Raw genomic sequence first — 13,530 nt, forward strand, 5'->3', positions numbered from 1 at the left:
TTTGCAGTCCCCCAAGACGTTTGATCTGAAAGTTGCTATTATTTTAAAAAATGTACAGAATTGCCGAATGAGAATTTGTCAGCTAGTCCAATTCTTATTCACTTAGGGCTCAATTTGAGCGTGGGATCTGGAAGGACCCAGGTTGGATTCCCCTCCCCCGGGTGACCTTGAGTCACCCTAGCCTACCTCACAGGGATGTTGTGAGGAGAAAACAGCAAGAAGGACAAGGTAAGCTGCTGTGTCCCCACAGAGGAGAAAGTTAGGTGTTATAATTGAAGTAAACGATAAACAAACCGAGATCAGAGTTTTCTTTCCCACAGAAGAGAATCAAACTAGCCTGGGAATGTAAGGGAGACTGTGTTATTGCCTAATTGCTGTTGTTATGACTGATCAGGGCAACCGCAGCTATGTTGTTTATTTCTGAGCTTGGCATAGATAGGGTGGGCTTTGCTTCTTGAGTTTTGCAGACTTTTGATCTCACTGATCTACAAAGTTTAATTCTGGGTATGTTTTCATGTGCATTCCTACTTTGTCACCACAAGAGTATCTTTTGTTATGGAGCTGAGCATCATAACCTCATGCATATCTTGCCAAAGCTAGACGCTAGGTCTCCCCGCACTTAATGGCACAATCAGCTTTCAAACACGCTGTGCATACTGGAAGGTATTTTCAGCAGGTAGCTTGTGCAGTTCTGCTCAGATTCGAGGCCAGTAGCTTCTAAGCCCCACCGAGTTCCAGCTTGGTGTAGTGGCTAGGAGCGCAGACTCCTTCTAAACCGGCGAGCCGGGTTTGATTTCCCACTCCTCCTCCACATGCAGCCAGCTGGGTGACCTTAAGCCACTCACAGTTCTTTCAGAGCTCTCTCAGCCTCACCTCCCTCACAGGGTGTCTGTTGCGGGGAGAGGAAAGGGAAGCCGATTGTAAGCCGCTTTGACACTCTTGGCAGAGAAAAGCGGCCTATAAGAACCAACTCTTCTTCTTCTTTCCCCGGGATTGCGGCCTTGCGCAGCAGATCGCCTGCACCGCGTCCGCGAGAAACCCCGACCAACCGGGGGATCCACCCCTTTCGCACGTTTACACAGGAGCAAGCCCGCAAAGCCGCACAGCGCTCCTCGCCAGGTAGGCGCGCTCTCCCCAGTCCCCACCTCCGCCGGGCGCCCTCATTAGCCATTCACCTATGCAGATGCGCCGCGCCGAAGCCACGCCTCCCGCCTCCCCATTGGCTGAGCGGCTCGGCGGCGAAGAGAAGGGGGGCGTCGCGAGGAAGGGGGGGGGAGCGCGGCCGCCATCTTGTGCGTGCACCTTGGAGCCCGTCAGCCAGCCAGCCAGCGGCCCCTCAGCGCGCCGGTCTCCTGCGGGGAAGGAAACGGGCTGCTTCTCCTCCTCCTCCTCCGCCCTGCCGGGGTTTTTTATGGTGCTGCGTCTGGGGGAGGATGAACGGAGGATAAATGGTGCCCAAGGCAGACAGCGGCACCTTCCTCCTCCTCTTCCTCCTCGTGCTCAGCATCACCGAGCCGTTGCGGCCAGGTACGGGTTTGGCCTGGGGGGGGGGGGAGAGTGAGGGGCTCAGAGAAGACCCCCGCCCTTGCAGAGCTGGCCGTGGACTACGTTGCCCGTGAGCCCCTGCCCATTGGCCGGGCTGGCAGGGGCTCATGGGAATTGTAGTCCGCGGGCGGCTGGGGAGCCACGGGTCGCCCACCCCTGGGCGCTGGGGGGTTATGGACTGAGGGGGGCTGCCCCCTCCCCACCCGCTGCCTGTTCCCAGTTGGGATGCTGGGGGTTAAAAGGGGAGGGGTTATTTGAACAAGGAGGGGTGCAGTTTTTTGGGGGGGGTTCGCCCTTCTTGAAGGAGGGTGCCTCTTTGGGACTGGGTAGCCTTGGTTGGGGTCCCAGGAGGCTGCGTTAGGGGCAGGGCCTGGAGGTTGTGGGGCGAAAGCATGGGTTGTTTGCTTTCTAAGCATTGCTGGAAAGAGGGGAGGGAGGCTCCCCTCAGTGGGGCAGAAAAGCCCCCCCCCCCCGCCCCATAGCTTTTGGGAGACTGTGGAGACCAAATGGCTTTTTGATTTGTGGGTGTTGGAACCACCCTGTGTGTGTGTGTGTTGGTTTGGGTAAAGGGGAGTGAAACCCAGGCACTGGGAGAGCCTGACCTGTTTGGGTAGGGGTGAGGGAGCCTGGTGGTTTCCATAAAACTGAATGGAGGCAGGGTCAAGTAGTTTTGGTACAGAGAGGTGTCTTGGTTGCTCTTCTTTGGGGGAAAGGGCCTTTGTGGTGTTTTCTCAGGACCTCTGGGTATTAGGGTTTGCTGTGCCATGGAAAGGGAAGGGTTGGAGCCTCTTTGGCTAGGAAAGAAAGAGTGTTTATCTCTCTTTGAAAGTGTTAAGCAGGAAGGGTGGGGATGAGTATATGTGATGTGGGGTTTGCCTGAATTCTCAGGTTTTGCCTTCCTGCTTCTCCTGGGCAGGGTGTTGTGGGGGAGCTTTTAGTGCTTCTGGGGATGAGGTGTTGTGATGAGGGACTTTCTGAGGGCTGCACTTGCTGAATGGCGCCCTGGAGGTGGCTTCCCATGAATTCTGATTTAGAGTTGCTAAGAACTTTGGGTGAGAATTGGCCTCCGTAGTAGGTGACCAAGTGCAATCATGAACATAATTATTTTAATCAGGCCCACTGAAATCAGTACAGCCTGGAGTAACTTGACATCAGATCTGTAAATCAGGAAAGAGTAGGAGGTTATCCTTGGTGTTATCCTAAGAATTCTGCATTGAAGGATTGATCAATACTTGGACTGCTATGTTTTGTGAGGGCTACACTCCTCTCCTTTCTTCTGCTAATAGTTGGGAGCCCATGTTAGTCAACTAGGAACTGGATTAGAGTACTTGGAAGTATGTTCAGTGAGGAAGTTCTCAGAATTGCAAAAGAACACAAAGGCCTGATTCACCCATGCAGCAGTGTAAGGTGGTAGGGTGCCGAGGTGGTAGAAGAGACAGTACGGTCAAACTATACCTGGAGGATCAAATTTTTGGAATTCTCCCCTGTCTTAAGAACACCCTGCAAACATAAAATCAGCACAGCAGACTGAAGGGGTTTGTGTATCTTTCTCCTTGGCTGTGCTATGTTTCTGTTTCCTTGTTTCTGTTTCCTTTGGACATTTTACATGCATGAATATTCCACACTGGATCTTATTACCTATGATCTGAAGTGTTGCATTCTGTTCTCCTAGTTCATTCTTTGGTATGTGTAAACTAGGCCTGAGTTTTAAGGGATACTTTAACTGAAGACAGGGTAAAGGTCAGTAGGCTCTGCAGTCTAGAAGAAGGAATTAAACTGCGGTGGCCCAGGTCCCCCGAAGAATAAGTTTTAGCCAGAGGTCAAAGGGGCATGAAATTTTGGAATTGTCTTGCGTAGCGAATGGAGCAGTGTCCAGACTGAGGTGGAGCTGCAAAAAGCCCAAAAATCTGGAATATGTTTTAAATAAAAGCAGGAGAAGGTTTTGGATCTTGGGTGGGAAGAAACCCAGAAAATTGACTAAGGGCTTGAGAAATGTCATAAGGGGAGACATTTATTAGAGCAACCTGGGTGATGAGTTCAAGGGGGTGCTTGCGATCCGACATGCACATGCCCAAGAAGGAAAACACAAAAGAGATACTGGGGTGCAAAATGATAATTGCTCCTGGTATCCAGCAAGCAGCCCTCTACATGTGCTTTTGCAGTAGCCTTGCTAAGAAGATATTCTTGGGTTCGGCGTGGCTAAATTGCTATCTGGTTTTCTTTTGTAATAAGCTGGTGAGGCAGAGTTTGTTGGCAGCCCATTTCCCAAGGTGGTAGAGCAGAAACCGGTGATGCCTCCAGGGCTTTGTTGGCAGGTACTTTAAGGTGTTCGTTCTTCCAAGGTTTATTGATTTAAGCTTTCAGGTTCTTTAGCTTACACGTAGCCAGTTTATGAAAAAAACACTGCTTTGTCCACCCATACAGAAGGAGAAGTGGAGGGCGTGTGCACAGTGTGGTTCACAGTGCAGTGGAGTTCTGGCTGCTAATGGTAACTGGATTTGTTGCTCCGTTTAGTAGTGGGCTTTGGCACACTGTTGACCATTGAATTTTCTGCGAAATTTGCACCCAGCTGTGGAGAAAGCACAGGGAAGAGGCAAAATTAACACTGCGTTGCATAGTCTCTCTTGCCGAGCGAGATTTCTTTGAAAGGTACTTCTGTCAGGAAAGCATCTGCAAAAGGCCATGATGTAACATTTTCAAAGTAATGTGGCTGAGTTACGTAAGTGTCCGCTGCATGCGTAGTGTCAACATGACCAGGAGAGTGTGAGTGTGTGGGTTATGTGTGTGTGTGCTTGAGGTTGTATTTATTGCAGATTTGGAGGATCAGTTGTAAATATTCTGTGTGAAAAATGCTATTGCTGTGTTATATAATATTTTTGCCTGCAGGATTTAACAGGTTTTGCTGTCTGTGCTCTTGGGTATAAGGATATGATAGAACTTGAACTATGTTCTCATAGCAAAACCAGGTTGCAGCTTGTCAGTTCTCTTTACTGCTGATGCAAGCAGCGTTAGGAGCACAAAGTTGAAGATCTGATGCTAGCATAAACAACTTCCATATCCTGGCCTTCAGATGTCTTGTTTCGAAAGAGCCTTATCACGTTGCCTGATGATCAAATCTTATATCTAGCACATCCTCTATCCTCTTTTTGTATATTAGTGGCAGCAAGAAGCAGTCTGTTGAATTCCCCCTCCCCCCCACAGAAATGTCTTTCTATGTGAACTTTCTGCCTATTGCAGGGGTTTTGCTGGCAGGGGCTCATGGGAATTGTAGTCCATGGACATCTGGAGGGCTGCAGTTTGACTACCCCTGACCTATTGCTTGGGGTTGCATCTCTGTATGGGAACTGGGGCTTGGATTGAACAGAACTAGGTGGTTTTTTGGGAAAAAAAACATGCATTCCAGAGGAGGGTTTTTATTTTTGTGAGTCTCCATTGTGGTTGCTCATGCTCCTAAAGAAGCAGACTGTTTTAAGCCACGAATTCTGTCTCTTCATCAGCATGATTGCCTGGGATGAGAGTTCTGGAGAAGCATTTGGTTACTTGCCGGGATTCCAAGTACACCCTGTATCTTCATTAGTTTGTGATATGTATTTAATTAGCGTACGTTCGAGCGCTATTTTAAAATCGTGAGAAGAGTTTAAGAGTGACTAGCGATGCCTTCTGTTAGTGCTTGAAATTCTTACATTTGGGATGTTTCGCTTTTAGGCCAGCCTATCTCCTGGGGGCTCATTCGCACCATTAAGAAATTAACAGGAGGGATTTGAACATAGTAGATAAGGAAGCAGCGAGAGCAGGAAAATTGCTTAAGGCTCTTACCGTAATGCACCTTTTCTCCCTGCCGCGTTTGCCCTTCTTAACAAACAAGCCCATCTGTAGCAGATTGCCCCTTATTCTTATTTAGCTACCAGCTTGTAAAGGTGGGAGACTTTTGCCCTTGCTCTTGAAGGCCTGTATTCAAAATCCGTTTCTTGCATAATGTTCTTAGTGTTCCGGAGCAGATCGGCTCTGAATCCATTTATCGCTCCTTACTTCAAGGAGCTGTTTAAAAAAATATATTTTTGAGGGGGGTACTTTTAAATTATCTGTTCAAGGAGAAGGGAGCAGAAGGGAACCCGCTGAAGTTTTAAAAGTGGTTCTCGCTCTGTCGCTCTCTCCTTACCCGCGTTTCAGGAGGAGGCAGTACTAATTTCCCATCTGTCTCCTCTCCTGCCCCTGACTTGTGCGTTCTTTGTGGGTGAAGCTTTACTGCCAGAAGCGCGGTACAGTATAGACGCTTCCTGTCTGTGTCTGCTCTTTGCTGAGCTGTCCATGGTGACTGATTGTCACCCCGAGCGACTTACCGTGCACAGCTTGTCAATCCTAAAGGAGAGATCTAGGCTGCTAATCTCGTTCCAGCGGCTTCCTTCAGGAAGTGCCTTGAAGATAATATTTAAACAATAATTAGTGGAGCAGCTACCCTTTCCCTGTTGGTGTCTCATGGGGCAGGTGATACAGTGGGGTGCAAGCCTGTTTAAGGGATCCCTCCCTACCCTTTACACCCTAAGGCAGGGGTTGTCAAACTGCGGCCCTCCAAATGTCCATGGACTACCCTAGGGGCTAGAAATGCAGGGGGAATTTGGCAGTTGAGTCAGGTAACCGGACGGCAGAAGTTCATAAGGAATCACGAGAGAACTTGCTCAGCCTTGGGAGTGGAGCAGCGTGGCCTAGCTTGTGGCTGAGTCCATTAAGTTTGGTGTAGTGGTTAGGAGCGTGGACTGGCAGGAGCATTCACTGGCAGGAGCTCATGGGAATTGTTGTCCATGGACATCTGGAGAGCCGCAGTTTGACTAACCACGCTGTAGATCTTTTAGCAATCTACCATGCTTTATACATTGGCCAGTGGCCTTCCTCTTTTTTTTTTCCTGTGGAGTGGAAATGATACTCTTCCCTCCACATTAGCTGGTTCCAGTACATTAATAGTTGCATCCAGAAGTTCAGTTCTGCCAGTGCATGATGCTCTTTGCACCAGAGGAAGGCTTCGCTGTTAGTACAGAGTCTCAGGAGGCCTTTTAAAAGTAAAAGCCATTGCCTGAAATTCTGCTAGGCAATAACAAGGAATTGATGCAGGCCTTCTAATGCCTTGTTCTTTGGTCCCATCAGCTAAAAATCTGGACTGTTGTACTTCAGGCTAATTACAAAAAGTCTCCAAGGGCTGATCCAGGTAAAGGGCGTTGCCAAGGTCATAGATCATAGATGCAAGGAGTCTGTCCTCAAATAATTTTAAGGGCTGCTAGTAGATCCAGCACAGATGCTACAGTATACAGGGAAACAAGGAAAGAGGTAACTGGTTAGTGGTCCTGCCCAAGATCTGTATTATATGTTCCTACTTTAAACTGATTTGGGATTCAACCTTTGAGCGAAAGTATTAAAATAACATCATGATATATAATAATGCGGGCTTGTGTTGTGTTCTATTGGGGTGGACTGTACTCACGTCCTCCCACTCCACTGAGCAAGATGTATTTGTTTATTAAAATATGTATGCCCGACCTTCTTGCTCAAATGCGAAGGCTCCTTAGGCTGGAGGAAGGCTTTTTTGGAAGACGTTTGGATCCTCTCTGTCATTTATAATAAGCAGTTGTCCCAGAGTAACAAAGGCGACCCATTTGAAATGGGTCCTAATTATATATCCCATATCCAGCACCTGTAGTTTTCACGCGCCCTTCCTGTTGCTGAAATGGGGTTATGTGCACATCATTAATGTCACATGGGCAGTGCCACGTAGCTGAGTGGGGAACGTGGACTTGATCCAGATGGGTTGTCCTTCCTTGAGGTGGACTGGGAAGCGGAGATGGCCCCGGGACATGTCAGGAGGAGGCAGTCTGGTGATGCCTCAGCAGGGGGAATTAGCTCATCCATCGCTACCTTATAATGCAGGGGTAGTCAAACTGCGGCCCTCCAAATCTCCATGGACTACAATTCCCATGAGCCCCCGAATTGTAGTCCATGGACATCTGGAGGGCCACAGTTTGACTACCCCTGTTTTAATGGGTCACATGGTTCTTCATTGCTATGGAGGGGGTGCACTAGCCGAGTTGCAGAGCCTTGGCTACGCTTGTTCCTGGCTTGCAGCCACCCGACAAAGTAGAGGCCCGTTAGGAAATTTCCGTATAAATTAAATGGCCAGTCTGTCCCCGCTCCCCCTACCCTAGCTGGGTGATTGATGCTGTCATCTTTAATACCGCTGACCCTCTCTTTTTGCCAACACGTGTACGCTGAAAGAAAACTTAAATGCAGAGCCTGCCGCTACATGTACGTAAACTCGGGCTCTTGGCCCGAGCACAGCTTCTGTTAAACACAGTGTTGTTTTGCTTCACATGGAAACTCTTAATTGGGCACGATTATTTGGCAAAGTGACTAGTACATTCCAAACTGGTAAAGCTGCAGATCAGCATCCTGAAAATGTATATGTGCAAACCTCTTTGCTCTGGATACGTGCATCTATGTTAGACATGCTGTTATCTGTAACGTTAAATGTTTTAATGTTCAATGCGATGTGGGAGTTTGATTCTGTAACCTGCCATGAGACGTTGCATGAGAGCGGTGGGTAATAAATCAAATCAGTAAATAAACAGTTCATTGGTGGGTAATAAATCTAATAAATAAATATGTAATAAGTTCAGAAGCATTCTCCAGTTCTGTCATAGCTATTTTGCTTGGCTTTGGACACCAAAGGAGCAGAGTTAGGAGGTGGATCGGCGATCGAAGTGGGGGATAGCCTCTTGGCCTAACTGTCTCATGGCGGTTTACAAAATATAAAGGTAAAGGTATCCCCGGTGCAAGCACCGGTGACGCCCTCTAGCGTTTTCTTGGTAGACTCAGTACAGGGTGGTTTGCCATTCCCTTCCCCAGTCATTACCGTTTTACCCCCCAGCAAGCTGGGTACTCATTTTACCGACCTCGGTATCCGATTCCCCAGTGGGCACACTGCTCTGCTGCTCCCAGTCTTTGGTTTCCTCATCGATGACCCTAGGGCAGGGGCAATTCTGGGCGTGCGTGTTAGCGCCACCTGGTGGCGAAAATGCGCATGCGAAGCAACTGCGCATGCACGTTTATGCGCAGCTGCCACGTGTGCCCGGGCCGCCGGCTCTCCCTCACCCAAAAGCAAACTGGAGCCTTGTGCACCTTAAAGATGAACAACGATACGAAAAGCATTGTGATAGCTTATGTTGTTCTCTTAAAGTGCCCCAGGGTGCCAGTTCCTTTCGGCTGTGGCCGGCTAAGGCGGCCACCACTCTGGAGTTACTTGACTGTTGCAGGGTTTGAGGGGAAACTAATCTGCTTGTGTTAATTAACATTGGCATTAACCTGTTCCAGTTTGCATCTCCTACTTTTCCTCTCCCTTCCGCTTCCTTGCTGTAAGATTAATAGGGCTTGAGAAATGCTGACAACTTCGATTTAATGCCTGGACCGATCAGGGCAAAGAAGCCTTTCCTTGGTTTATTGTGTAGAACTTTGACTCCGAGGATTATTGCTAAGGGCGATGGAATGTTTTACATATTTCTTCCGAGAGCTATTACTGCTCAATAAGGATTTTAGCCGGGGCCAGCTTCTTAAAAATATTAATCTTATTAGCAGTCAGCAGTGCTGAGTTGCTGTTACGTGGTGTCGGAGCAAGCCATTCACCAGGCCTCTTAATTGCCCATTGATTTCTCATTTTTACGGCAATCTCCCCATACCATGGGTAATCAAGGTTACCTGGAGGAAATAATTTAATGTTGTTAAAATCTTGTGTGTGTCTCAGCTAATCAGTGTTAGCTACACGATGTGCCATTACAAGGATAATTAAAAATTGACTTGTACCTAGTTTTGTCATCAATCTGACTATACTTTAATTTCTGTTCGTTTTATGCTGCACATGCTGGACTAGAAATTGGCCCGAAGAGTAAAAATGCATAAAAAAACGTGACTTTTACATTATTTAGATGTAAAATCGCCGTTCTTTAATTTAAAAAAGTATTAAAGCGGTATGAATTTAGGCTGTTGGTATGAGACTTCCAGAATGAACACTGCTTTTATAGGAGTAGTCATGTTATGCCAGAAGTTTATAATTATTATACATGATGATGTAGAGTCAAATGAATAAGACAACCTGGTTTAATTTCCCATAATACTAGAAATTGGGGTCACCCAGTGCAATTGGGCAGTAGGTCCAGTGCTGATGGAGAAATTCACTGACCTAAGATGTAGCGATCATTAGATTGGGGAATTTTAGAAGGGAAATAGTCAAGATCAGGGGGGCTGTAGTTGTTAATTGTGTTGTCTAAAGCAGGGGTAGTCAACCTGCGGCCCTCCAGATGTCCATGGACTACAATTCCCATGAGCCCCTGCCAGCAAACGCTGGCAGGGGCTCCTGGGAATTGTAGTCCATGGACATCTGGAGGGCCGCAGGTTGACTACCCTTGGTCTGAAGGAAGCCTTCATGTTGAGAGGCAGTGTATCCCTGAGCTCTAATCGCTGGGGCGGCCGAGGCTTTGGAAGAGGAGCTGTTCTTCTGTTCTTTTATTTATTTATTTCTTCAACTTTTTACCTGCCACTTTCATAACAGGCTCGTGGTGGGTTACAACAGTCCGTTAAAGCCCCATTAAAACCCATCCGGACAAACATTTATACGGATTCCTAAAAACCGACTCTTAAAACAGTTAAAAAAACATGGTGGTCACTAACCCGCTAACCCCTCAGGAATCTAATATAGGAGTGGGAGGAGGGAGCACAGATCACATTGCGGGTGCTATGCTCTTAACGCCCATCAGATCTTCCTCACGCCGGCCTCAACCGTAAACCTGGCGGAAGAGCTCCGTTTTGCAGGCCCTGCGGAACACTTCTTGCAGAGGCTTCATAAATATGGTACACTGGAGCTGGCCCACCTCTAACTTGGAGAACTTGAGTAAGCAACTAACAGAATATAACCGTGTTGCTGAGGCCGAATGCTCACATTAGAAGCCGGATGCTGTTCTGGGGAACTTGTGCTGATTTTCCTGCTTCAAAAGCCTGCCTGGATAGATGGATAGACTCTCCAAAAATTTCATATGCCCCCCTCAGTTTGACTAGTCTATTAATATCATTTCCTGTGAGGAGTTGGTGGCTGGGATTATTGGTTTTAAATCTTAAATGTAATTTAAATGTTATGATTGGATTGTCTTCCTCTTTATGTCAACTTATCTGTATTTTAACATGGAATCTTGTTATCCGCCCCAAGCTAGCAGGGAAGGGCGGACTAGAAGCGGAAAATTAAATTAACACCTTTGCTGCTGGGTGCAATTTATGGAAATTATAGTCTTATTAAATTGTATTGTTGCGTGATATGACTTATGCATCGCAGGAGAGGCACGCTGGCAATTTCTGCGCGTTGGCAAAAGATGCACACTCAGTTGTGCCAGGCTAATTTTGGCAGTCCGGAAGACCTTTATTATTGGATTTTTATATTTTGTTAGAGAAGGAGATTGGGAAGGAAAAAAAATTGGCCCTCTACAAGCTAAATGGTGCACAAATCCTCCCGCGCAGCATTGCCACTAGTAAATGTGCAATCTCTGTTTCGATATTTTGAGGACAGTGTATTGTATCAGAGGCTTCTTTTAGTCAGACGATTGCTGGAGATGGTGGAAGCCATGTTGTGTGGGGTGCTGTTGCAGTGTGATAAGGGACCTGCCTCGGTCGAAATAGTATTGGAAGCAGCCCTGAGTCCAGCTTGGAGTATTGACTGTAGTGAAGTATTCCAAGTGTGAGGTAAGACCTGCCTAAGCCGATTTGGACGGATGCCCGGGGCAGCTTTGTCTCGGCCACCCACACTGCGTGTCTCTGATTGGTCCCGGAAGCGGGTGTCAACTTGCCATCCCTCTGCCTCACAGAGGCAGGGAAAATAAAACCAGAGCTGCACACCATTGTAGTCTTAATTGGCCTTTTTCAGGTGGAAAAAAAAATAATCCCATTGGTTTTCCCATACTGAACTTTGAGCGCAAATGCTGGCAGGGACTCATGGGAGTTGTAGTTCGTGAACATCTGGAGGACCACAGGTTGACTACCCCAGCTCTAGGTCCCCATAGGAGTTGTGTGTTACATGTAAAATGAGCTCCACCTTCCCTTCTCTGCCGTATTGGCTCCAGCCCTTGCGGGGAAACGCCTGCAGGGGGCTGAGGCCCCCCTATTGCATGCAGGGGCCTTGCTCACGAGGAGGGTTCCCTTTTTGGCCTGCTGATCTTCAGCGTGGTTGGTACATCGTATAGCTCAGGAACAGAACCTGTTAAGTGGGACTTCAGGTTTGTATGCTGATTGGTTAGCACACGTAGCCCAAACCGCAGGCAGGACTACAATTGTTAGCCCAGGGCCTGGCCTGGGCCTTTTGGGATTATTTGCCTAGTGTGCAGTACCCAAACAGAGTATCCACTAGACTGGAAAACCTTTTAATAATTTTATTCAACTGCAGCAGAACAAAATGACACAGGGGGGTTGTCCCAAAAAAGCCTGTGTTGAACAAAAGACATACATGCGATTAAATAACTTTCCATTGGAGGTGGGTAAAGGTGATTCCCTTATGGGTCAAACCCAATTTCCACCCTTTGCACATCCCACCTGGACCACCCCCTAGACCACCCATTGCCAATTAGCAAAGTCACCGGAAAGGCCCCAAAAGGCAATGTTCTCTTCCCCTCAGCCCTTCACCCAACCCCAATGGTTTAATATCAACAATTCTAGTAGCTTCCACTGCCCTTGGAAGTAGGCCAGCCTGGTTCATAAACATTGGCACTATTTGGTAGTATTTCAAGAGATGGTTAAGTACATCCCCCTCACAAGGCCAGAAGCTAAGTCACAGAGCAGAGGTACAAAGACAAAACATTACGGAACTTTGCATTGTCACAAACAATGTTTAACCATTGAATGGGGCACCTTAAGAAGTTACAGCATTTCATAGCACAATAAAAGTAAAAAGTGAATTATGGCATTTAACAACAAAATAAAACGAAAAGTTCAACTCCTGCTCCATCACAATGACTGGATGAAGTTGTTGTTTTCGGTTAGCGCGAACAATACGTTCTTCACAGCAGTGGTCCCCAACCCCCGGTTCGGGGACCTGTACCCCCGGTTTGGGGACCCTGGCTCAGTCAATACCGGGCCGCGGCTCTTTCTCGTCCTCCTCCCCAGCTGCTGCCACGGGGGCTGCCCTGCCACTGGCTCACTTTTGATGCTCTCCAGCGGCCGCCATGGCTGGGGCTCCCCCCCTGTGTAGCTGCTGCTAGCAGCACCCCCCAGCAGGTGGTGGGAAGTCAGGGGCACCAGCGGGAAAGCAAATGGAGCAGGGGCTCAGGCAGCGGCAGTGACATCCCTTGGCAAAAGACTACCCGCCTGGGCCTCAGTAAAATTGTCAAGTGTTGACCCGTCCCTAGTGATAAAAAGGTTGGGGATCACTGCTTTACAGGCTGGGTGATTGCAGCCTATCAGGCCCAAAGTAACCTGTTGGCTAGTCCACATTGGGGAAAGCCACCCTTCCCCCACGCACCAGACAAAAAGCTTCCATCTAAACATCCTCTGCACAGCTTAGGCCCAGCCCAAGTTGTCCTTGGAAAATCACATGAATTGCCTAGTTTTCAGGTGATCCATCAGCCCTGTGCTTGAGTCAGTGTTATATAGAGGCGGTGGAGAATGCTCTCAAGTCACAGCTGACTTTGGGGGTTTTCAAGGCCAGAGTTACTCAGGGGTGTGTTGCTTGCCTCTTGCATTATGACTCTGGTATTCCTTGGGGCCTCCCTTCCAAGTTCTAGTCAGAGCCAGCCCTCCTTATCTTCTGAGATCTGATGAGGTCAAGCTGTCCGCGTTGGGATCTGTCAAGATCTGTTCCAAATAAGGTTTTATGGAGTATCGCTTGCTTTGTATTTTCCCTCGTGTAGTATTTTGGATGGTTCTACAATAGGTTTGATTGCAAGAGTCTTAATCCCTGCAAGGCAGGCTTCA

At 47.9% G+C, this 13,530-nt stretch overlaps 1 protein-coding gene across 4 annotated transcripts in view; it reads left to right on the forward strand.

The window, feature by feature from the left end:
* Nucleotides 1-1,266: 1,266 nt before the first annotated feature.
* The window catches only part of DGCR2 (DiGeorge syndrome critical region gene 2), a 57,960-nt gene continuing 45,696 nt past the window's right edge, over nt 1,267-13,530 (forward strand). For 3 of the 4 annotated variants that reach the window (XM_077309186.1, XM_077309188.1, XM_077309189.1), the window contains exon 1: nt 1,268-1,527. In XM_077309186.1, coding sequence (XP_077165301.1) covers nt 1,449-1,527 — 79 coding nt within the window. In that variant the 5' untranslated portion in view covers nt 1,268-1,448. Of the gene's footprint in view, nt 1,528-13,530 lie in introns of all 4 variants that reach the window. The other variant, XM_077309187.1, reaches the window with a different exon arrangement.

This window comes from Paroedura picta, chromosome 13 (genome assembly GCF_049243985.1).
Source record: "Paroedura picta isolate Pp20150507F chromosome 13, Ppicta_v3.0, whole genome shotgun sequence".
NCBI lineage: Eukaryota > Metazoa > Chordata > Lepidosauria > Squamata > Gekkonidae > Paroedura > Paroedura picta.